The sequence below is a fragment of the Bos indicus genome, chromosome 6, assembly GCF_029378745.1.
Source record: "Bos indicus isolate NIAB-ARS_2022 breed Sahiwal x Tharparkar chromosome 6, NIAB-ARS_B.indTharparkar_mat_pri_1.0, whole genome shotgun sequence".
Taxonomy (NCBI): domain Eukaryota; kingdom Metazoa; phylum Chordata; class Mammalia; order Artiodactyla; family Bovidae; genus Bos; species Bos indicus.
Window position 1 is genome coordinate 93,132,609 of NC_091765.1, and position 20,862 is coordinate 93,153,470.

Here is a 20,862-nt window from a genome sequence, read left to right on the forward strand (position 1 = left end):
TTAGTAGTCTTTGAAGAAGGAAAATAAAACAAAGTGTGTATTTTATAAGGCTTTGATTAATGTTCATTCCTTATTAGCACAAAAAATGTTTAACCAATACAGTAAATCTACACACAGTCCTCTGCATTCAAAATAAGCCCGTCTTCCTATGCTATGCTGTAAGAGAAAAACATACAAAACAAGTATTTATGTGATTTGAGTATGACTTTCATCCCAAACTGAGATGATACCACCAGAGGATGGATTAATATGCTTATATACAAACAACTACACTTAGTATGTGTAGCTCATTTTTACTGTTATGCTTTTCCCTTATATAATATGTTAATGCTATCTACTCTATTAAAATCAGACATTCTGACTTAGGTTATAATTTATTATGTTACATCATTGTTTTTAAATTTTTTTTTAAATGGGAAAAAAAAAAACTACAATGCTAAGTGTTAACTTAAAATATCTCCTCTAAGAAAATTCAAAGGTTTACAGAAAATTAAAAATAAAATTAAAAAATGTTCCCTCCATACAAGCTTGTTAAAATGATGGGAGCTTGTTGAAATCCTGAAGCTCAATTTGATACAGAAGAATCACTTTTCTCTTAAGAGGAACATATGGTTATATTCTCAAAATTATACTAAAACCTGACCTAACTGTAACCAAAATGGCCTTTAAAAGGTTAACACAGCCTCAATACTGAGTGTCAATGCTATCATTTAAAAAAGAAAAATCACTCACCTTTCAAACCTAGAGTTTGTAGCTGGAAGAGCCGACCAAGTTCATAAGGCAAAACCCGTAACAGATTGTTATTTAAAAGCAATTCCCTGTTTTAAAGAAAAAAAAAAAACAAACTTTATTAACATATCCACAGTTGCTGTTCTTAACCTGCCTTTTAAGATACCATGAGTGATATCTACAATCAAGGCATTATTTCTCTATATTCATTCCAAAATGTTATAACTACCACATTCATTAACAGTGTTTCTATGAATTTACTCATTCTCGAACACAAATTAAAGATATAGGAATTGTGTATCACTCTCAAATCCACTCCCTTTTGTCGCTCACCCAAAATTCCTCTCAGATACAAATCAAGAGAGAGAGAGATTTTATGTACCCAAAGATAGCAGATATCCTCAAACCCAGCCTCAATCACAGGGGAAAAAAATTTTTTTTAATAAACTTCAGGATTTACTACACAGTAGCCAGTAACCCATTCAAATTTCATAGCATTACAACTATAATCACTTCAAGATACAACAATCACTGACAGAAAATATAAACATTAAAAATAAAGCATAGGATAGTATAAACAGGACAGCACACATGAAGATCTGAATTTATGACTGTGAAATTTGGGGCAGATTATAGAGAAAATAAATGGCCAGTGTTATTAATTAATGACTAAAAGGTATAAAATCAGACACCTAAGAAGTATTAAAAAAAACACATACAGTAAAGGGATTGTGAAAAAACAAGATTTTTAAAATATTAAATGTTTAAATTTAAACATATGATAGCAATTTTTTAACATTACTACTCAGCAGTAAAAAGGCAGGAAAGCAATCTTTGTTTTCATTGGTTCCCCCATGCCTCAATGGGTAAAGAATCCATCTGCAACGTAGGAGACATAGGAGACGTGAGTTCAATTCCTGGGTCGGAAAGATCCCCTGGAGGAGGAAATGGCAACCCACTCCAGTCTACTACTAGTCTAGCCCCAAATAATTCTGATGAGATTTGTCACCTGAGTGTAAAGCAAGAATAAAGTATTTTAGCCCTATCCCACCTCAAGTCTGTCAAAAGAAATTGGTAATACACGCACATTTCCAGCTAGAAAACTCCAAATTTAAAGGAAGGAAGGAAAAGAAGCATTCTATGAAGGCCAACTCAAGTACTGTGCTTAGACAATTTATATCATTTAATCTTCACATACATATGGAAAGCCTACTTACTTTAAGATGAGTAACCTCCCATATTTGTATTTGGTAAATTTACAATTTTATACAGTTGTGTCACATTTATATGTTCTCACCTGAGAGACACCATGTTTCCTAGTTCTGCTGGTAAACTTCTGAGTTTATTGGATGACAGATCCAGGTAAACCAGATTATGAAGCTTGGCAATATCAGGTGGAATGCGACTAAGGTAATTGTCATTTAGGTGCAGCGCTGTCAAGTGTGTCAATGACCAAAGTGATGTACTTAAGCTCCGCACTCTACCTAAAAGGCAAAATATTGACTCATTAAACCTAGGTCCAAGACAAAAAATGAGCTACAAGCACCAAAAAGTGGGAGAAAAGCCCATAAATGCATACAGATACTCTGACATTTTAATTTTGCATTAAATGCTTTTGACTGCTTCCAAACATAACTGGTCCTTCTTTAATTCCATGCAACTTTTGTCTGACAACCATTCTTTCTCACAAATCTACCATGTATTAAAATAAAACACAATATAACAAGGAGACCCTTGGATTGAGGGTGATCACATGTCTCAAGGAGAAAGCATGGGGCTGACTTGAGCTTTTGCAATAGAATGGTCATGAATTTTTTTTAAGTCATGGTACTAACAAAGCACTTCTCACATACTTCATGAAAATTAACAGTACAAGGCTAATCTACACCTAGGGTTTGAATTAGTCTACATACTTTAAATAGACAAGAGTAACTGCTATGATTTAGAACTAATCTTAGATTAGCCACCAGGAAAATCATTTTACTCCCAAAGAAGATATCTTCCCCAGCTTTCTCATATTTCAATTATACATTAATAAATCTGGTTTAAGATTCTGCATTAAGTGCAACACACTCCAGGAAATGGTCACACATTACGCTTTACCAGTGAGTCAGCCTCTGACAGCTATGGTAGAACACATACTGGAAAAAGCTAGAAGACTTGATTCAGAGTCCTAATTTCTACCATTTGCTAGCCATATTAAGCCTAAGCAAATCACAGAGTTTCAACTTCTGTAAAACGTGGTATTATCTTAACAATAAACTTATATGAAGAGACTTTAAAAACTTTTTACCAAAGTGAAATGGTAAAAGATTCTGATTAAAAGAGCAGTGGAAGGTACAGAGGGCAATGTTGTTTTTCGTGTGGCTATCAAGCAGTAGACTCAAATTTAGATCTTCTGTCCAGGGTTCTTTCTATCACAGGTTCCTTGACCTTGTCTATAATCAGGCTTAAAGTATTAACTAGGATTTTGCATTTTAATAGGAAACAAAGTTTTCAAGTGATAGAGGTTCTAATAAATAAAACACTTAAGTTTTTACCTAAGGGTAACCAAGGGATTATCAACCAGAGACAACACTGGGACTCTGGCAATCTGGAAACATTTTAGGTTGTCAAAACCAGAGGAGTGCTACCACTATCTAGTGGGTAGAGGCCAGGAATGCTGCTGAACATCGATGTGCCACAACCACTTCCAACCACAAAGAACTGTCTACCCGGAAGTGTCAACAGTGCCAAGTTGAGAAATCCTGGGTTAACCTAGTAGGATTTGCTCATATTCATTATTTTAAAATTACCAATCACCTATCCACCCAGCTACTTTTTATCGAAGATACACATAGTTCCTGCTATACTCTAATGTGGGTTTAGCTCTTCCAATGAAAGCCTACTGAGGAAAAAATTACATTCTATGTACAGTCTGTATTATATCGATTCATAAAAGAAAAACTGTACTTATACTTTTATTTTTATTAAGTTTTTAACTTTGTAATAATTGTAGATTTATAGAAAAGTTACCAGACAACACAGTTCCTATACACCCCCCAGCCAGTTTTCCCTACTACTAGCATATTATATTACCACTGTACATTTGTAAAAGGTTTCCTAGTGGCTCGGTAGTAAAGAACATGCCTGCCAATGTAGGAGACCGGGTTCAATCCCCGGGTGGAGAAGATCCCCTGACGGAGGAAACGGCAACCTATTCCAGTATTCTTGCCTGGGAAATCCCTACCTGGGAAAAGCCTGGCAGGCTACAGCCCGTAGGGTCACAAAGAGTCAAACACAGTTTAGCAACTAAAGGGACAGAACCTGGGTCTCCTGCCTTGCAGGCAGATTCTTTACCATCTGAGCCACCAGGGAAGCCTGTTAACTGAAAGAATTAGTTACTCAGTCATGTCCACCTCTTTGTGACCCCATTGGCTGTAGCCCACCAGGTTCCTCTGTCCATGGAATTCTCCAGGCCAGAACACTGGAGTCAGTTCCCTTCTCCAGGAGATATTCTTGACCCAGAGATCGAACCTGGGTCTCCTGGATTGCAGGTAGATTGTTTACCATCTGATTCACCAGGGAAGCCCAAAAAAGAACATTTGTCAAAACTAGGAAACTAAGATTACTACTTTCGTTATTAACTAATTTACAGACTTTATTTGAATTTCACCAGTTTTTACACCTTTTTGTTAGAAGATTTGATCCAAGATACCATTTTGCATCTAGTTGCCATGTCTCTTTAGTCTTCTCTTGTCTATGACAGTTTCTCATTCTTTCCTTGTTTTCAGGACCCTGACAATCACTCTGTGGAACGTCCTTCAGTTGGTCTGATGTTTTTCTCACTATTAGACTGGGGTTATGAGTTTTCAGAAATCAGATTCTATTTTAACAAATCCTAAACATGTAAAGTCATGTAGCAGTTATCACTTTATAGAATAAACAGATAGCTTTTAGGATTCCTACTCTGCCAACAATGGGATGATAGGATGATGGCAAAGATATCAACTTGCAAAAATGATTACTCTGTGATAGAAAAACAAAATCTATTATATCAAAGAAGCAGGTTTTACTTAGAAACTGCACTCCCAATGCCTTCAGTTCTAGATGCCACCTGTGGCCCATGGTATTAATCTCAAAAGAAACAATGGAAACAAAGACATTTAGTCACAGATAAAACAGTAAGTTGAACACTAGTAAGTACCTCAGCCGGAGAAGGCAATGGCACCCCACTCCAGTACTCTTGCCTGGAAAATCCCATGGATGGAGGAGCCTGGTAGGCTGCAGTCCATGGGGTCGCCAAGAGTCGGACACAACTGAGCGACTTCCCTTTCACTTTTCACTTTCATGCATTGGAGAAGGAAATGGCAACCCACTCCAGTGTTCTTGCCTGGAGAATCCCAGGGACGGGGGAGCCTGGTGGGCTTCCGTCTATGGGGTCGCACAGAGTCAGACACGACTGAAGTGACTTAGCAGCAGCAGCAAGTACCTCAGCATTTGGATTTTTTCAATTAATTCATCTAACTCAAAATGTATAGCAATGACAAAAATGCAATACTCAACTCTTGTTCATTCTTGCGATTATGTGTGTGTGAAGTGTGAAGTCGCTCAGTCGTGTCTGACTCTTTGCAACCCCATGGACTGTAGCCTTCCAGGTTCCTCCATCCATGGAATTTTCCAGGCAAGAATACTGGAGTGGGGTGCCATTTCCTTCTCCAGGAGATCTTCGCAACCCAGGGATTGAACCCAGGTCTTCTGCATTGTAGGCAGACATTTTACTGTCTGAGCCACCTATCCCAAATTAAATGTTTCAGATTTCACTCACCCGAGATTTCTAATTCTGCCCAGTGAGATTTTTTCCCATTGGCTACCTCCTCTGCTGACATGATGGTATAAATTCTGCGAGGATCTGGAGGATCATATTTTTCCTTTGGCATCCCTATTAGTCTGTGAGAAAAAAGAAAAAAGATGACCAATTATTATAGTCATACATAAAAACAGAGGGAGAAAAATGGGACGCTAAGTTTTCTTTGGCTTCCCCCTTACCAGGCTACCCTTAAATTCTCATTAGAAGGAAAACACACGCAAAGTAGGCTAGGCTGCAGGAATTTAGTAACAGAGGCCTCAAGGAAAATGCAAAGAAGCAGGGACACTGGACTTCACAATAAAACATGGTCGTTGCTTCCCAAACATTCACTGCACCCCTTCCTCTTCATTTAGCTGCTGTGCTTTCCAACACAGACTGACCCTTTGAGAATTTCCTTGATGGACTCTGATTGGTCTAAGAGAACCAAGGTAATTCTATCCTCCTTGCTTCATGCTATTCAAATATTCCATGTCTAAAACAATAAGCACAAGATATTCTCCCTGTCACAGAGATTAGTTCAGAAATATCTAATAATCACTAGGCTTAAGACTAATTTTACATTTATGGGAAGAGCAAGCTTCTTTCTCCTATTGGTCATACATGAAAAAGAATATAACCCCAACTACTCTTGGCAATCATTCAACAACTAGAAGGGAAGCCAGCCATAGCAGTCAGAGACTAGAAAACAGAGAAACAAAGCCAGAGTCCTCACCACACCACTCCTGTAGCATTCTTCAGCACTGGGTTTTTCGACTATACAAGCCAGTCTATTTGCTTATTGTTTAAACTACTAGTTTGTGTTTTCTGCTACTTGTAATCAAAAGCATCTTAATTAAGATCATATATCTTGGTTTACATGGGCCAATCTTGGTTTATATCTGTTACTCTTAGGTCACTATTAATATAATGCTCAAAAGTGTCCAATTTGGATGATGAGTTACATGGCTGCCCTAATTTAAAGTAGTATTATACAGTTTTCTTTATATAACTGCAAAAATAATTGAACAATCATCAGTGACAACCAAATAGACATAAAACTCCTCAAGTGTGCAATGTATGAATCAGATGACAAATGGCCATAAAAATAACCATTCAAGAGGTCTTAAACTCCTGCATGCTATCATTTCAGTTTAGTTCAGTTGCTCAGTCATGTCCAACTCTTTGAGACCCCATGAACTGCAGCATACCAGGCCTCCCTATCGATCACCAACTCCCAGAGCCCACCCAAACTCATGTCCATTGAGTCAGTGATGCCATCCAACCATCTCATCCCCTGTCATCCCCTTCACCTCCTGCTCTCAATCTCAGCATCAGGGTCTTTTCAAATGAGTCAGCTCTTTCCATCAGGCAGCCAAAGTATTGGAGCTTCCACTTCAACATCAGTCGTCCCAATGAACACCCAGGACTGATTTCCTTTAGGATGGAATGGTTGGATCTCCTTGCAGTCCAAGGGACTCTCAAGAGTCTTCTCCGACACCACAATTCAAAAGCATCTATCAGTATCTGCATACTATTTATAGTTGCTTCTTTGCTCACACTTTAACACACACAGATATACATACAGACACCAAAACCAAATGTCTAAAACTGGGACTGTTTCCAAGTAGTTTAGAACCTCTATCTCAATGGAAGAGTTACTTTCAGATGGTCTGAAATTTGTTACATAGAAAGAAAAACAGGAAGAATTCTATTATGTATCAAGAAATCAAAGCTAGTTTATAAGAGTACAATCAAAATTTCCCATCCCATAATTTGCCCTAGTATTTCTGAAGGAAAAACCGTCATTTCTTCCCATTTACTAAAAGGAGCAAAGAGGAAGTTTTCCAGATTTTTTTCATCTGTTAACAGTAATTAGCTTCCAAACCTGGTTAAGCTCTTCAGCTCTAATCTTATCGCATAACTGTGTGATACTGAAACATGTTTTATTTTCCATAAATGTCCCGGATCTTCATACAGCACAAAGAGTATGATCATTTTTCACAGGGGAAAAACTTGATTTTTACCCTATGTGGCCTATGTAAAATATTTCTGAATATAACATTTTTAGGTAATAAGGTTTTTAGAATTTCTACTATGCACCATAAGAAACATGTATCTCTGTGGATACTCCTACACACTAATGTAAGATTCTACAAAAACACAAGATTAATAAGCAAAACCAAATCAAATGGATTCAGATCCAAAGACATGCTACAAATTCATCAACAATAACAATGGGTAAAACTAAGACTATGAAATTTTCAAATTAACTTTCATTAATTTTAAATCATTTTCATAAAACATAGTGCAAAAAATGGTATATATGCACCTACAGCAGGGGAAGAAAAGCGACGTAATCATGAAGAACAGACAGGTGGATACAACGGGGAAAAGAGGAGAGTGGGACACATCAGGAGATTATATATATACACATATATATACTTCCATGTGTAAAATAGATAGCTGGTAGGAACCTGCTATATATACAGCAAAGGGAGCTCAGCTCAGCGCTCTGTGATGACCTAGAGGGGAGGGATGGGGGAAATGGGATGGAGATTCACGAGGGAAGGGATATATGCACACAGTTGATTCACTTTGTTGTATAGCAGAAACTAACACAACACTGTAAAGCAATTATACTCCAATTAAAAAAAAAAGTGCATCGGTCAACTTAATTTGGCAGTTTAACCATGGCTACCACTGGACAGTGTGTTACTTAAGGGATAATGAGAATGGAGGTATATCCTCTTTGTCTCTATACAGTTCCTATCACATGTGTGTGTGCTCAGTTGTATCTGACTCTTTGCAATCCATGGACTGTAGCCTTCCAGCCTCCTCTCTCCATGGGATTTCCCAGGCAAGAATACTGGAGTGGGTTGCAATTTTTCTACTCAAGGGGATCTTCCTGACCTAGGGATCAAACCCACATCTCCAGCATTGGCAGACGGATTCTTTACCACTGCAAAGCACTCCTATCACACAGTGGGCACCTAGTAAGTATTTGTGGAATGATCATGTGCTTTTTAATCCTAAAAACTACCAGCTTTCTCCCACCTAGTCTAATTAACAGTCAATGCTCTTCTAAAAATTAATCTCATGAAATGGTCATTAATCAATTTCCCTAAATAATTTAGAAATCTAGAGAGGAGATTAATAGTCATCATCTCTTTTGGCCCACAAATGTTAATATCTGAAATTGCTACTATATAAGAACTATATTTCTTTTTAAAAAATTTTTATCTCTCCATCTTTGTAAGTATTAAAATTTACAAAATCTGTTTATCATATCCATAAAATGCTTACCAATGTCTATAATATGTAAAAACCAAAGTACAATTAATACTGTTATATTACGCATCAAAGGTCTCTTTTGGATTTGATTAGGAAGTCAATAAAAATACAAGTCATTTAATCCTTCAAAGTGACACTAAATTTGGATAGTCTGATTGAAGTTAAAACACTTATTTGCATTAACTAATTTAGTAGAGTCTATAGATTTGGTGATCACTACTGTCCTAAGCATCAGGTTTTCAAATATGCTACTTAAAAACTTAGCTCAAATTTAAGAAATTGGCATTACTGAACCTCCTATTCAGCTTTATCTTCCTGTTCAGTTTCTCAGCATCAATCTTCCATCTTGGAGACATTATCACAAAAACCTATTTCAAAATAACTTAATGTATAAAATAATAATTCAACTATAACTTAAATCTTTAAATGTGACACTGATAATGTGCTTTCTCAACAGTCTAAGATACAGGTCAGTCCAAGGTTTAAATACTGGATGGACACACTTCATCCAAGGAAGAGAAATGTTTTATTTTGTAAAGTCTAACAGCTAATTCCTTCCTCTAACTTTATTAAATTGATGAAAGGCAGGTTTTTCAATTGGTTTTTCCAAGAATTTCTCATTTCTGCAATATCTTACATCAGTTCCCAAAGGATCATGCCATTACATCAACCTAATTTACACTGGGGAGGGGATCCTACTAATGTAACAAGAGTAAACTAAAACCCCCTTCACAAAACAGCCTTTTTAACTTGCACTCTTCAATACTATGAAAAATACTCCACATAGCTCCCCAAATACTGACTACATAAGCTTCTTTGAACTTGCCATCCTCTCTCCTCCATTCCTTGAATCTTATATCACCAATGCAGGCTTCGCAGAATCTAGTATAAATCTAGTTCTGAGAGCAACTGTCAGTCCTGAACAAAGAACTTGATTATTTCTTAGTTTCTACGTGAACTATCCTGAAAGAAAATCATCACTGAAGGATGATTAATTATGACATACAGTGAAGATTTTCATTAGTTTATTTCTTGGAGTCGTCTGTAAAATTACGCAAAAACTTCAAGTAAACTTGTAAAATACTAACTTCATGGAAGATGTATTCCAGTCCTTTTCTGGCTGAAAGTAACACTGTATGTAACACTAGGGCTACTTTGCCCTAAAAAATTTACAATTCCCAAACTGTAAATAAAATACAAGATTCCTATATAACACGCTGTTCAATGAATAAATTGTTGCAAAATATACATGAATTACCACCAAATACACTATTGCCAAGGAACCCCAAATCTCAGGTTTTGTATCTGGGGCGAGGAAAATACTGCAACGTGACTCCTCCCTGCCCCATTGTCCTCCCCACTAAATAATAATCTGAGCCAAATCAGAGCAACTATTAAAGGCCAGAACTAAGCTTCTGCTAATTTTGGTTATCTGGAGAAGCTTACTAAAAACAAAAAAATAGCAGACTCTATAGTGGATATAAAGATATAAGTCATTATGGTGTTAAACCACAGATTCCCTCAGATTACCCCCTTCTCTAAATTTAAGGTCATTTTATCTCAGTCTATAGTTCAGCACAGTTTCAGAAATTAATCCTACTTCATTTAGCATTCACAATAAGAAAGAATGCTCCAATCACAGTGAACCAAACCTCTAACTCAATGAATCCAACCCTAAAGTATAAACCAGTAGATAGGCACTTGGAGCCACAGACATATTAAGTCATCATCTCAACAGCAGTTTGCGAAGAAATCTTAGACAGAGATGTAGAGTTCTCAAAGTTAAAAGAAGACAAAATTAAGCCTACGCTGCTTACATTTTAGACCAAGATGTCAGTGTCTTATTACATTTTACATATTCTCAAATAAATCTGTCTTCTGTCAGCATTTATTTCCAAAGATCATGGAACACATTATTTGTTATTTATTGAATACCCACCTTGACTAACATCTATCCTTGCCATCTGGCCTTAATCATTAAGACCACTTTCCTTTCTGAGAAAATATGTCTAAGTTTACCATTTTTAATAAAGAAAAATAAGCACTGCACTGCAGCACTGGAAGTTTCTATTTCCTCATCAATATCTATTTTTAACTATACACAAGTATTAATCATTACAACTGTCACACAAAATTTATACCTTGCCTGTGAGCCCAGGAGCTCACAGCTGATACTTAAAAAACAGCTTCCAGCAAATCACACTGCATAAAGTAGAATCATACTGACAAAAATAAAGATTGATGGCAATCACAAGAGCTTAGAAGACATCTTGTGATAAACAACAATTTCATCCACATTCCTACTCCTCTTCTATACCAACGGCCTCCGGGTGACATTTGTCTTCAATGACATATTCAACTCAAGTCTGTAGATGAATACAGACTTGTTTCATCATTTCAATAATGAAACACTCAAAAAGAGCCATTCAAAATCTTCGTATCTCCCAATCTGTCACCACTTTAAACAAAAACAAAACAAAATTCAAGTTTTACAATGGTAAAGCCACCCATCATTAAGGAAAAAATTACCTTTGGACTTCTGGAATTTCCTGTTTCGGACCACTTTCACATTTATTCAGCAAACATTCACTGCAGGCCTGCTATCATCATGTACTGTATCAAGCACTAGGACTTCAACAGTGAACAAGACAAAGGGCATCCTTGCCCTCATGGAGCTTACACCATTTTCATGGTACTACGTGAAAAATAAAGTTATAGAATATTCTAATTTCAAATAATTTCACAAACAATTTTTCATTTCTTTTTGTTAGTACTTTTCTCCCCGTCATCAGGTAATTGCATTTCTCCCTATAGCCACTATGCTGAAACATACAGCTAAAGGGAGAATAAAAGATCTTTATCACAGAAGATGAGAGTAATGAATAATAGATAACCTATAGAATGGACAAGGATAGGATTAAAGAGTAGCATACCCAGAACAAGAATGGCAAGTTTTAAAGGGCTTGAAATTGAGGAATAAGATCAAAGATAAAAGGATAATACACATCAGTATATTTCACTTAAGGTGATAATAGCAAATGGTTTTCTAATCCAATGATCATATTTTTTCTATGATCTTTACTAACAAACTGAATAATGATGAAACAGTAGTACCAAGGATTTTTCTGGCCTTTAAAAATACTAGTACTCAATATGTTTTATTTCTAGTCAGTTTATCCTTATCGATCTCCTTCATAACCAGTTATCTACCCCACCAAATGCTAAAGCTGAAACTCCAGTACTTTGGCCACCTCATGTGAAGAGTTGACTCATTGGAAAAGACTCTGATGCTGAGAGGTATTGCAGGCAGGAGGAGAAGGGGACGACAGAGGATGAGATGGCTGGATGGCATCACTGACTCGATGGACGTGAGTTTGAGTGAACTCCGGGAGTTGGTGATGAACAGGGAGGCCTAGCACGCTGTGATTCATGGGGTCGCAAAGAGTCAAATACGACTGAGCGATTGAACCGAACTGAACTGAAATGCATCAGTATCAGTTCAGTTGCTCAGTCATGTCCGACTCCTTGAGATCCCATGAACTGCAGCACACCAGGCCTCCCTGTCCATCACCAACTCCTGGAGTCTACACAAACAACCCATGTCCATTGAGTCGGTGATGCCATCCAACCATCTCATCCTCTGTCATCCCGTTCTCCTCCTGCCCTCAATCCTTCCCAGCATCAGGGTCTTTTCAAATGAGTCAGCTCTTCGCATCAGGTGGCCAAAGTACTGGAGTTTCAGCTTCAACATCAGTCCTTCCGATGAACACCCAGGACTGATCTTCTTTAGGATGGACTGGTTGGATCTCCTTGCAGTCCAAGGGACTCTCAAGAGTCTTCTCCAACACCACAGTTCAAAAGCATCAATTTTCTGCACTCAGCTTTCTTTACAGTCCAACTCTCACATCCATATATGACCACTGGAAAAACCATAGCCTTGACTAGAAGGACCTTTGTTGGCAAAGTAATGTCTCTGCTTCTGAATATGCTGTCTAGGTTGGTCATAACTTTCCTTCCAAGGAGTAAGCATCTTTTAATTTCATGGCTGCAATCACCATCTGCAGTGATTCTAGAGCCCCAAAAAATAAAGTCAGTCACTGTTTCCCCATCTATTTCCCATGAAGTGATGGGACCAGATGCCATGATCTTAGTTTTCTGAATGTTGAGCTTTAAGCCAACTTTTTCACTCTTCTCTTTCATTTTCACCAACAGGCTCTTTAGTTCTTCTTCACTTTCTGCCCTAAGGGTGGTGTCATCTACATATCTGAGGTTATTGATATTTCTCCCGGCAATCTTGATTCCAGCTTGTGCTTCTTCCAGCCCAGTATTTCTCATGATGTACTCTGCATAGAAGTTAAATAAGCAGGGTGACAATATACAGCCTTGGCATACTCCTTTTCCTATTTGGAACCAGTCTGTTGTTCCACGTCCAGTTATAACTGTTGCTTCCTGATGTAAAGATAAAGCCCCTGGATAAAAATGAGATAGCTGTAATGATTGTTATACTTCTTTTTTAAACGGTAATCGAAAGAAAATTTTAGGGTTGCAGAAAGATAATCTATTACTCTGCAAAAGGTAAGTTTTAGGGTTAGTCTACTAAAATACTATCAAAAGGCGGGGAAAAAGCAAAAAGAATAAAACTATAACTCCTTTTCTACATAGCCAAAAATTTTCTCCCATGTGTGGCATACCAGAAAACAACAGCGGCAGCAACATAAAACATAACTTCTAAGAGGAAAAATAAAGACCTGGAATGACAAATCTACAAAGCACTTCAAAATTCCAAAATAATGCTGTTATTAGACAAGCTTCATTTTATTTCACTAGTAATCAATTTAGACAACCAAAGCTTATCACTCTTGCCCTATCATTCCAAATTAGGTCTTGGTCTCCATTAAACAATCAATGTCTTTAATGCTTATTGTATTTACTGCCTCCCATTCAATCTAAAGATGTGGAATACAATTAACTATCTCAGAAAACAGGAGGTAATTAGACTAGATCGAAAATTTCAACACCAATTTTCCCAGGACTATGACTTTTCCAAAACCCTATCTTCCCCCTGCCTTTTTTCCTTCATGTAGCCTGTGTTTTCTACTTCCTCTAGCATGTACATTCTCATCTTTTTCAGTGATGTCAAATTCCTATCCATTCTTCATGGCTTAAGTCATCTTTTCTCTTTTCTTCAGAATATTTCCCCATCTAAAAAGCAATATAAACTTGGATATGCCCACTATCTGATATCAAACCTTACTAGAGAGCAATGATAATCCAGACCATTTGGTACTAATGGAAAGAAAGACACATATAGTTCAAAGAAACAGAACTGAGAAACCAGAAATAGACCCACGCAAATAGAGTCAATAGATTTTCCATGAAGATAAAAAGGTAATTCAACAGAGAAAGGATAGTGGTACTGGAACAATTGGATATCCATATGCAAAAATAAAGAAGCATCAATCCACACCTTGCACCATACACAAAATTAACTTGCAAGGATCCTAAGTTTAAGTGTAAAAGCAAAATCTATAAAACTTACAAAAGAAAACGTAAGAGAAAAATCTTTGTGACCCTGGATTGAGCAAATATTTCTTATATAAAACAGAAAAGCATGACCCATCAAAGAAAAAGATGCTGATAAACTAAATTTCTTGAAAATTTAAAACATGTGCTCTTTGAAAGATAACTAAAAAGATACGCCCAGTGATTGAGAATTTTGCAAAATACTTATTTGAAAAAGTACTCCTGAATATATAAACGATTCTCAAAACAAAGTAGTAAGAAACTCCAATTTTTAAAGTGGCAAAAGATTTTAACAGATACTTCACCAAAGAAGATATATAGATATAAAATAAATACATGAAAAGATGCTTGGCATTAGGCATTAGGGAAATGCAACCTAAAACCACAATGAGATATCGCTACATGCCTATTAGAACAATTACATTGAAAATTTAATAGTTAGGACTGACAAGGAAGCCACACATACACACGTGCCCCACATCCTTGTACGTGTGCTTCTAAATAGATAGGTTCAGTTCAGTTCAGTCGCTCAGTTCGATACTTTGCGACCCCATGAATCACAGCACGCCAGGCCTCCCTGTCCATCACCAACTCCCGGAGTTCACTCAGACTCACGTCCATCTCACGTCCATCGAGTCAGTGATGCCATCCAGCCATCTCATCCTCTGTCGTCCCCTTCTCCTCCTGCCCTCAATCTTTCCCAGCATCAGTCTTTTCCAATGAGTCAACTCTTCACATGAGATGGCCAAAGTACTGGAGTTTCAGCTTTAGCATCATTCCTTCCAAAGAAATCCCAGGGCTGATCTCCTTCAGAATGGACTGGTTGGATCTCCTTGCAGTCCAAGGGACTCTCAAGAGTCTTCTCCAACACCACAGTTCAAAAGCATCAATTCTTCGGCACTCAGCCTTCTTCACAGTCCAACTCTCACATCCATACATGACCACAGGAAAAACCATAGCCTTGACTAGACGGACCTTTGTTGGCAAAGTAATGTCTCTGCTTTTCAATATGCTATCTAGGTTGGACATAACTTTCCTTCCAAGGAGTAAGCGTCTAGTATATAAATACATACACATACTTACACCCTAGTATTTTACGGATGGGAAAACACAATGGTACTGTCACTTCAGAACACAGTCTGGTAGTTTCTCATAAAAGTAAACATACATTTATAGAACCCAGCAATCTCATCCTTAGGCATGTGCCCAAGTAAAATTAAAACTTACGTTCACAAAAAACCCGCATATAAATGTTTTCAGCTAAAGTTTATTGATAATCACCCAAAACTGGAAACAATACAAATACCCTTCAACTGATGAATAAAACTGTGGTATAGCTAGACAATGAAATACTTCTGCTGCTGCTGCTAAGTCGCTTCAGTCGTGTCCGACTCCGTGCGACCCCATAGACGGCAGCCGACCAGGCTCCCCCATCTCTGGGATTCTCCAGGCAAGAACATTGGCGTGGGTTGCCATTTCCTTCTCCAGTGCATGAAAGTAAAAAGTGAAAGGGAAGTTGCTCAGTCGTGTCCGACTCCTAGCGACCCCACGGATTGCAACCTACCAGGCTCCTCCATCCATGGGATTTTCCAGGCAAGAGTACTGGAGTGGGGTACCATTGCCTTCTCTGAATGAAATACCGCTCAGCAATAAAAATGACTGAATTACTAACACACACAACATGGATGACTGTCAAATGCTTTACATTAAATTAAAGATGCCAAACTTAAAATGCAATATTCAATAAATTTCAACATAAAAGAGGCCACATATGATAAACCCACAACAAACATCATACTCAATGGTAAAAACCTAAAAAATTTTCCTCAAAGATCAGGAAAAAGACAAGGATGCCCACACTCTTGTCACTTTCATTCAACGTGGTACTGGAAGTCCTAGCCAGTACAATTACATAAGAAAAATAAATAAAAAGGGATCCAAATCAGAAAGGAAGTAAAACTGTTTGCAGATAACATGATATGACACATTAAAAACTCAAAAGGATGTTAAATGAAACCAGTACAGTGACAGGATACAAAACCAATACATAAAAATCCGTTGTATTTCTATACACTAATACAAAGCTAGCAGAGAAATTAGGGAAAACCCCCATTAATATTTGCATCAAGAAGAATAAAATACTTAGGAATACTTTCACCATGGTAAAAAAAAAAAAAAAAAAAAAAAGGACCTGTACATTGAAAACTGTGAGACACTGATGAAAGAAATTAAAGAAGACATAAAACGATGAAAAGATATTCTATGCTTATGGACTGAAAGAATACTGTTAAAATGTCCATACTACCCAAAGCACTCTGCACATTCAATGTTAACCCTATCAAAATTCCAGTGCCATTTTTGACAGAAATAGAACAAGCAATCCTTAAATGTACATGAAACCACAAAAGACCAGAGAAGCCAAAAAAATTTAGAGAGAACAAAGCTGGAGGCATGATGCTTCCTGATTTTATACTATATTACAAAGCTGGTGGTGGTGGTGGAGGTTTAGTTGCTCAGTCATGTCCACCTCTTTGTGACCCCACGGACTGTAGCCCACAGGCTCCTCTGTCCATGGGATTCTCCAGACAAGAATACTGGAGTGGATTGCCATTTCCTTCTCCATATTATAAAGCTACAGTAGTCAAAACAGCAGGATTTTAGCATACAAACAGATCAGGGGGACACAACAGAGAGCCCAGAAATAAACCCACAAACATGTGATTAATTTATAACAAAGGAGCCAAGAATATACAATGGGAAAGGACAGTTTCCTCAATGAACAGTGTTGCAAAAATTGAAGAGCCACATGCAAAAAAAAAAGAGAAAAGCAACTGAACTGAATCCTTATCTTATGCCATACATAGAAGTCAACTCAAAATTAAAGACTTGAATGTAGACTTGAAACCATAAAACTAGAAGAATACACAGGGGGTAATAAATTCCTTAACATTGGTCTCATTAATGACTTTTTTAATTTGACAGAAAAGCAAAGGCTACAAAAGCAAAAATAAACATACTGGACTACATCAAACTAAAAAACTTCTGCTCAGTAAAGAAAACCATCAACAAAATGAAAAGGCAACCTACAGAATGGGAGAAAGTATTTGCAAATCATATATCTAATAAGGGGTTCATATCCAAAATATGTAAAGAACTCACCACTCAATGGCAAAAAACTTCAATTAAAAAATGGGAAGCCCTCCCCGCCAAAATGAACAAACTATCTGAACAGACATTTTTCCAAAGAAAATATACAGATGGCCAACAAGTACACCGATTTGCATTTCCCTGATGATTAGGGGCTCAACACCATTAATCATCAGGGAAATACAAATCAAAACTACAACAGAATATCAACTTACACCTGTTAAAATGGCTGTTATTAAAAAGACCAGATAAATGGTGAGAAAGTGGAGGAAAAGGGTGAACTTGTGTGTACTGTTAGTAAGAATGTAAACTGGTACAGCTGCTATGGAAAACAGTAAAGAGGTTCCTCAAAAACTTACATAACTACCATATGAACTAGCAACTCCAATTTCTGGGTATTTATCCCAAGAAAACAACATCACTATTTAGAAATGACATCTGTACCCCAAGGTTCACTGCAGCGTTATTTACAACAGCCAAGACACAGTATAAACAACCTATATGCCCATCAACAGACAAATGAATAAAGAATATGTGATATAAACACACAATGAAATATCATTCAGCCATAAAAAATAAGGCAATCTGTCATTTGCAAACAGATCTGAAGACATTATGCTAAACGAAGTAAGTCAGATAAAGAAAAAATTGTATGACTGTACTCGTACATGGAAGCCAAAACACACACACACACACATGCATAAGATACAGAGAACAGATTGGTGGCTGTCGGAGGTGGTGATGTGGGGTGGGCGGAATAGGTGAAATGAGTGAGGGGAATCAAAAGGTAGAAACTTCCAGTTAAAAAACAAGTAAGTCCTTGGGAAGTAATGTATAACATGGTAACTACAGTTAACAATACTGAACTATATATTTGAAAGTTGCTAAGAGAGATCTTGTGTGGAGGTGATGGATGTTAACTAGACCTTTCTCATTACAATTATTTCACAGTATATACATATAACAAATCATTATGTTGTATACCTAATATGTGTCAATTACATCTCAAGTTTTTTAAAAGCTATGTACTATACAAATCAATTTATATGATATTTCAGAATAATTGAACCTATGGGAAGAGAAAAGTGGTAAATGGTTGCCAAGGGTTAAGGGTGGAGGGACAGATGGACTATAATGAGGATAAAGGAATTTTTTTGTGTGATTATGTGAACTAGACATACTGGTTAATCTATAATTACTCATATCATCATCAGAAATACACTCAGGAAACAAAACAACTTAAGCCTTCTTATCTCTTGGTAAAGCAAAACAATCTGGGGAAAATTGCTTTCTCATGCAAAATGCCACGTAAGTGGGTATAAACCAAAAATAAACAGAATATATGATTCCCTATCTCTAGCTTCATCTCAAGGCATTTATAAATACGTTAGCCTAAAAATAGTATAAGTGAACTTCAGCAAGTCACATCAGGAAAGTTCAGTCCACAGCATTTTGCAAACTCTCAGTAACAATGTCAAGGAGTTATAGTAAGTCAACTTCATTATTAAGTAATAAATGCTATCAGAGCATATGTGACCTAGGCCATTTGAAAAGGAAATCCCTCCCCCGCCACTCCCCCGCCAAATCTTCTAACACACGTGCGCACACACAGTACAGGGGGATTATAAGCAGTTCAGGGTTGCTAAAAATATCACTGTAGGAATGGAGAGATGGTGCTATATAGGTGGGCGGAGGAAAGATCACAGAAAGTTCAAAAATCTGTTTATGCTTTCCTACAGATCATTTTCCTAACATGAAAAACTGCCAACCTTGAGAGACTCTAATAATAAACATGACACCATCAGTCCTGGTTGCCGCCTTCAGGCATTCCATTTTACTTTCTTCTGCTCAACAGCATTTCTTCTAGTCACACTTCCAAGAGGACCTATATCATCTACTGATTCAGCTGTCACAGTCTTAAACTATAAACTTGTTTTAGAAAATTAAAATGAATGATAAAATGCATAAATTATCTGAAAAATTTATAAAGGCCTTAAAAACCCTGTATAGTACTAGTCACTCAGTTGTGTCCAACTCTTTGAAACCTCATGGACTGCAGCCCTCCAGGCTCCTCTGTTCATGGAATTCTCCAGCCAAGAATACTGGAGAAAGCTGCCATTCCCTTCTCCAGGGGATCTTTACCTAGGGATCAAAGCTGCTACCAGGGAAGCTGTATAACAAAAAAAAAGTTATAGCCCAAAGGTCAAGCAACACAGAATTTAAAATACATTGAGAAGAATTCAACAGTTAATAATATAAAATTCTAGCCAGCATTTACTTTTGTGTAAGTATAAAATTACCATACAGAAAACTTCTTCTATTTAAAGTATCTTCTAGAAAAGGAAGAAACTATATAGAAACGGACTATGTTAGAGATCTAGTTAAGTGCCCTCCTTTTACAAATTAGAGACTAAGACTCAATTTTATTAAGTAACCTGTCCAAGACACATCTCAATGGCAGAAGAAGGACTGATTCCTCAACCTGACTTCTATTCTGGGCTCTTGTTTACCGTATCTGTGTTCTCTCATTTTATGACTTAATCATATTATTTATTCACTACATTTTTACTTTAAATTTTGAAAATTAACAAGTAATGAAATGTCATCTACCCAACAACTATCTAGTTTTTCTCAAAAATGAGCATAAAAAGAACAGGATGCAGTTCACAACATTAGAACACTTGCTTAACTTCATTAAGAACTTTACACAGGAAAAAGTTCACTTTACATAGAATTTAGTTTGGCCAACAAAAACCTTATATAAAAGTCACAAACTTTAAAACCTCTTTAATCTATATCACAGTAACTTCATATGTTGCAAAACAGTTTTCTATAATCTTGACATTTTCTTCAGATAGCCAGTTTTCCTGTTTTAGCTGCTTTGTTAAGAGCTTCCAAAGACTTCATCTCCCTAGAGTTTGTTGTTCTTGTAACTCAAGGAGAGTTATCTTTGAATGTAGTTTAGGAGACTTTCTGCCAAAGATGTTCCTTATTTGCCTCTTGTCTGTAGTAAGAATGCTCAATCCGTAAAACTTGTCTCATAGTCTACATCCTTATATGATCCATATAAAATAGAAAATATTCTTATTTCTTCCCATCATAAAAGCAGACTACAGAACAATATTTGACTGGTACCACATTTAACCCAAGTGTTTCAGAATGCACAATTATAATCACTAGATTATAACAGATTCAGTTAGTCTAAGACCCAACTCTCTTTTTAATAACATAACCACATTTACTTAAGAATGCATTCCAATATCAAATGGCAAAGCTGAACAATACAAAATCGAGATCACTTTTGTACCAACCTAATAAAGACCCAATCCTAAAATGTGCACGCA

At 36.9% G+C, this 20,862-nt stretch overlaps 1 protein-coding gene across 4 annotated transcripts in view; it reads right to left on the minus strand.

The window, feature by feature from the left end:
* CNOT6L (CCR4-NOT transcription complex subunit 6 like) overlaps positions 1 to 20,862 on the minus strand; it is a 118,418-nt gene that overhangs the window by 60,248 nt on the left and 37,308 nt on the right. For 3 of the 4 annotated variants that reach the window (XM_019962987.2, XM_019962985.2, XM_019962986.2), the window contains exons 2-4: positions 5,537 to 5,658; positions 2,027 to 2,213; positions 733 to 818 (exon numbers count right to left, since the gene is read on the minus strand). In XM_019962987.2, the coding sequence (XP_019818546.1) occupies positions 733 to 818; positions 2,027 to 2,213; positions 5,537 to 5,648 (385 nt within the window). In that variant the 5' untranslated portion in view covers positions 5,649 to 5,658. Of the gene's footprint in view, positions 1 to 732; positions 819 to 2,026; positions 2,214 to 5,536; positions 5,659 to 20,862 lie in introns of those variants that run through there. The other variant, XM_070791637.1, reaches the window with a different exon arrangement.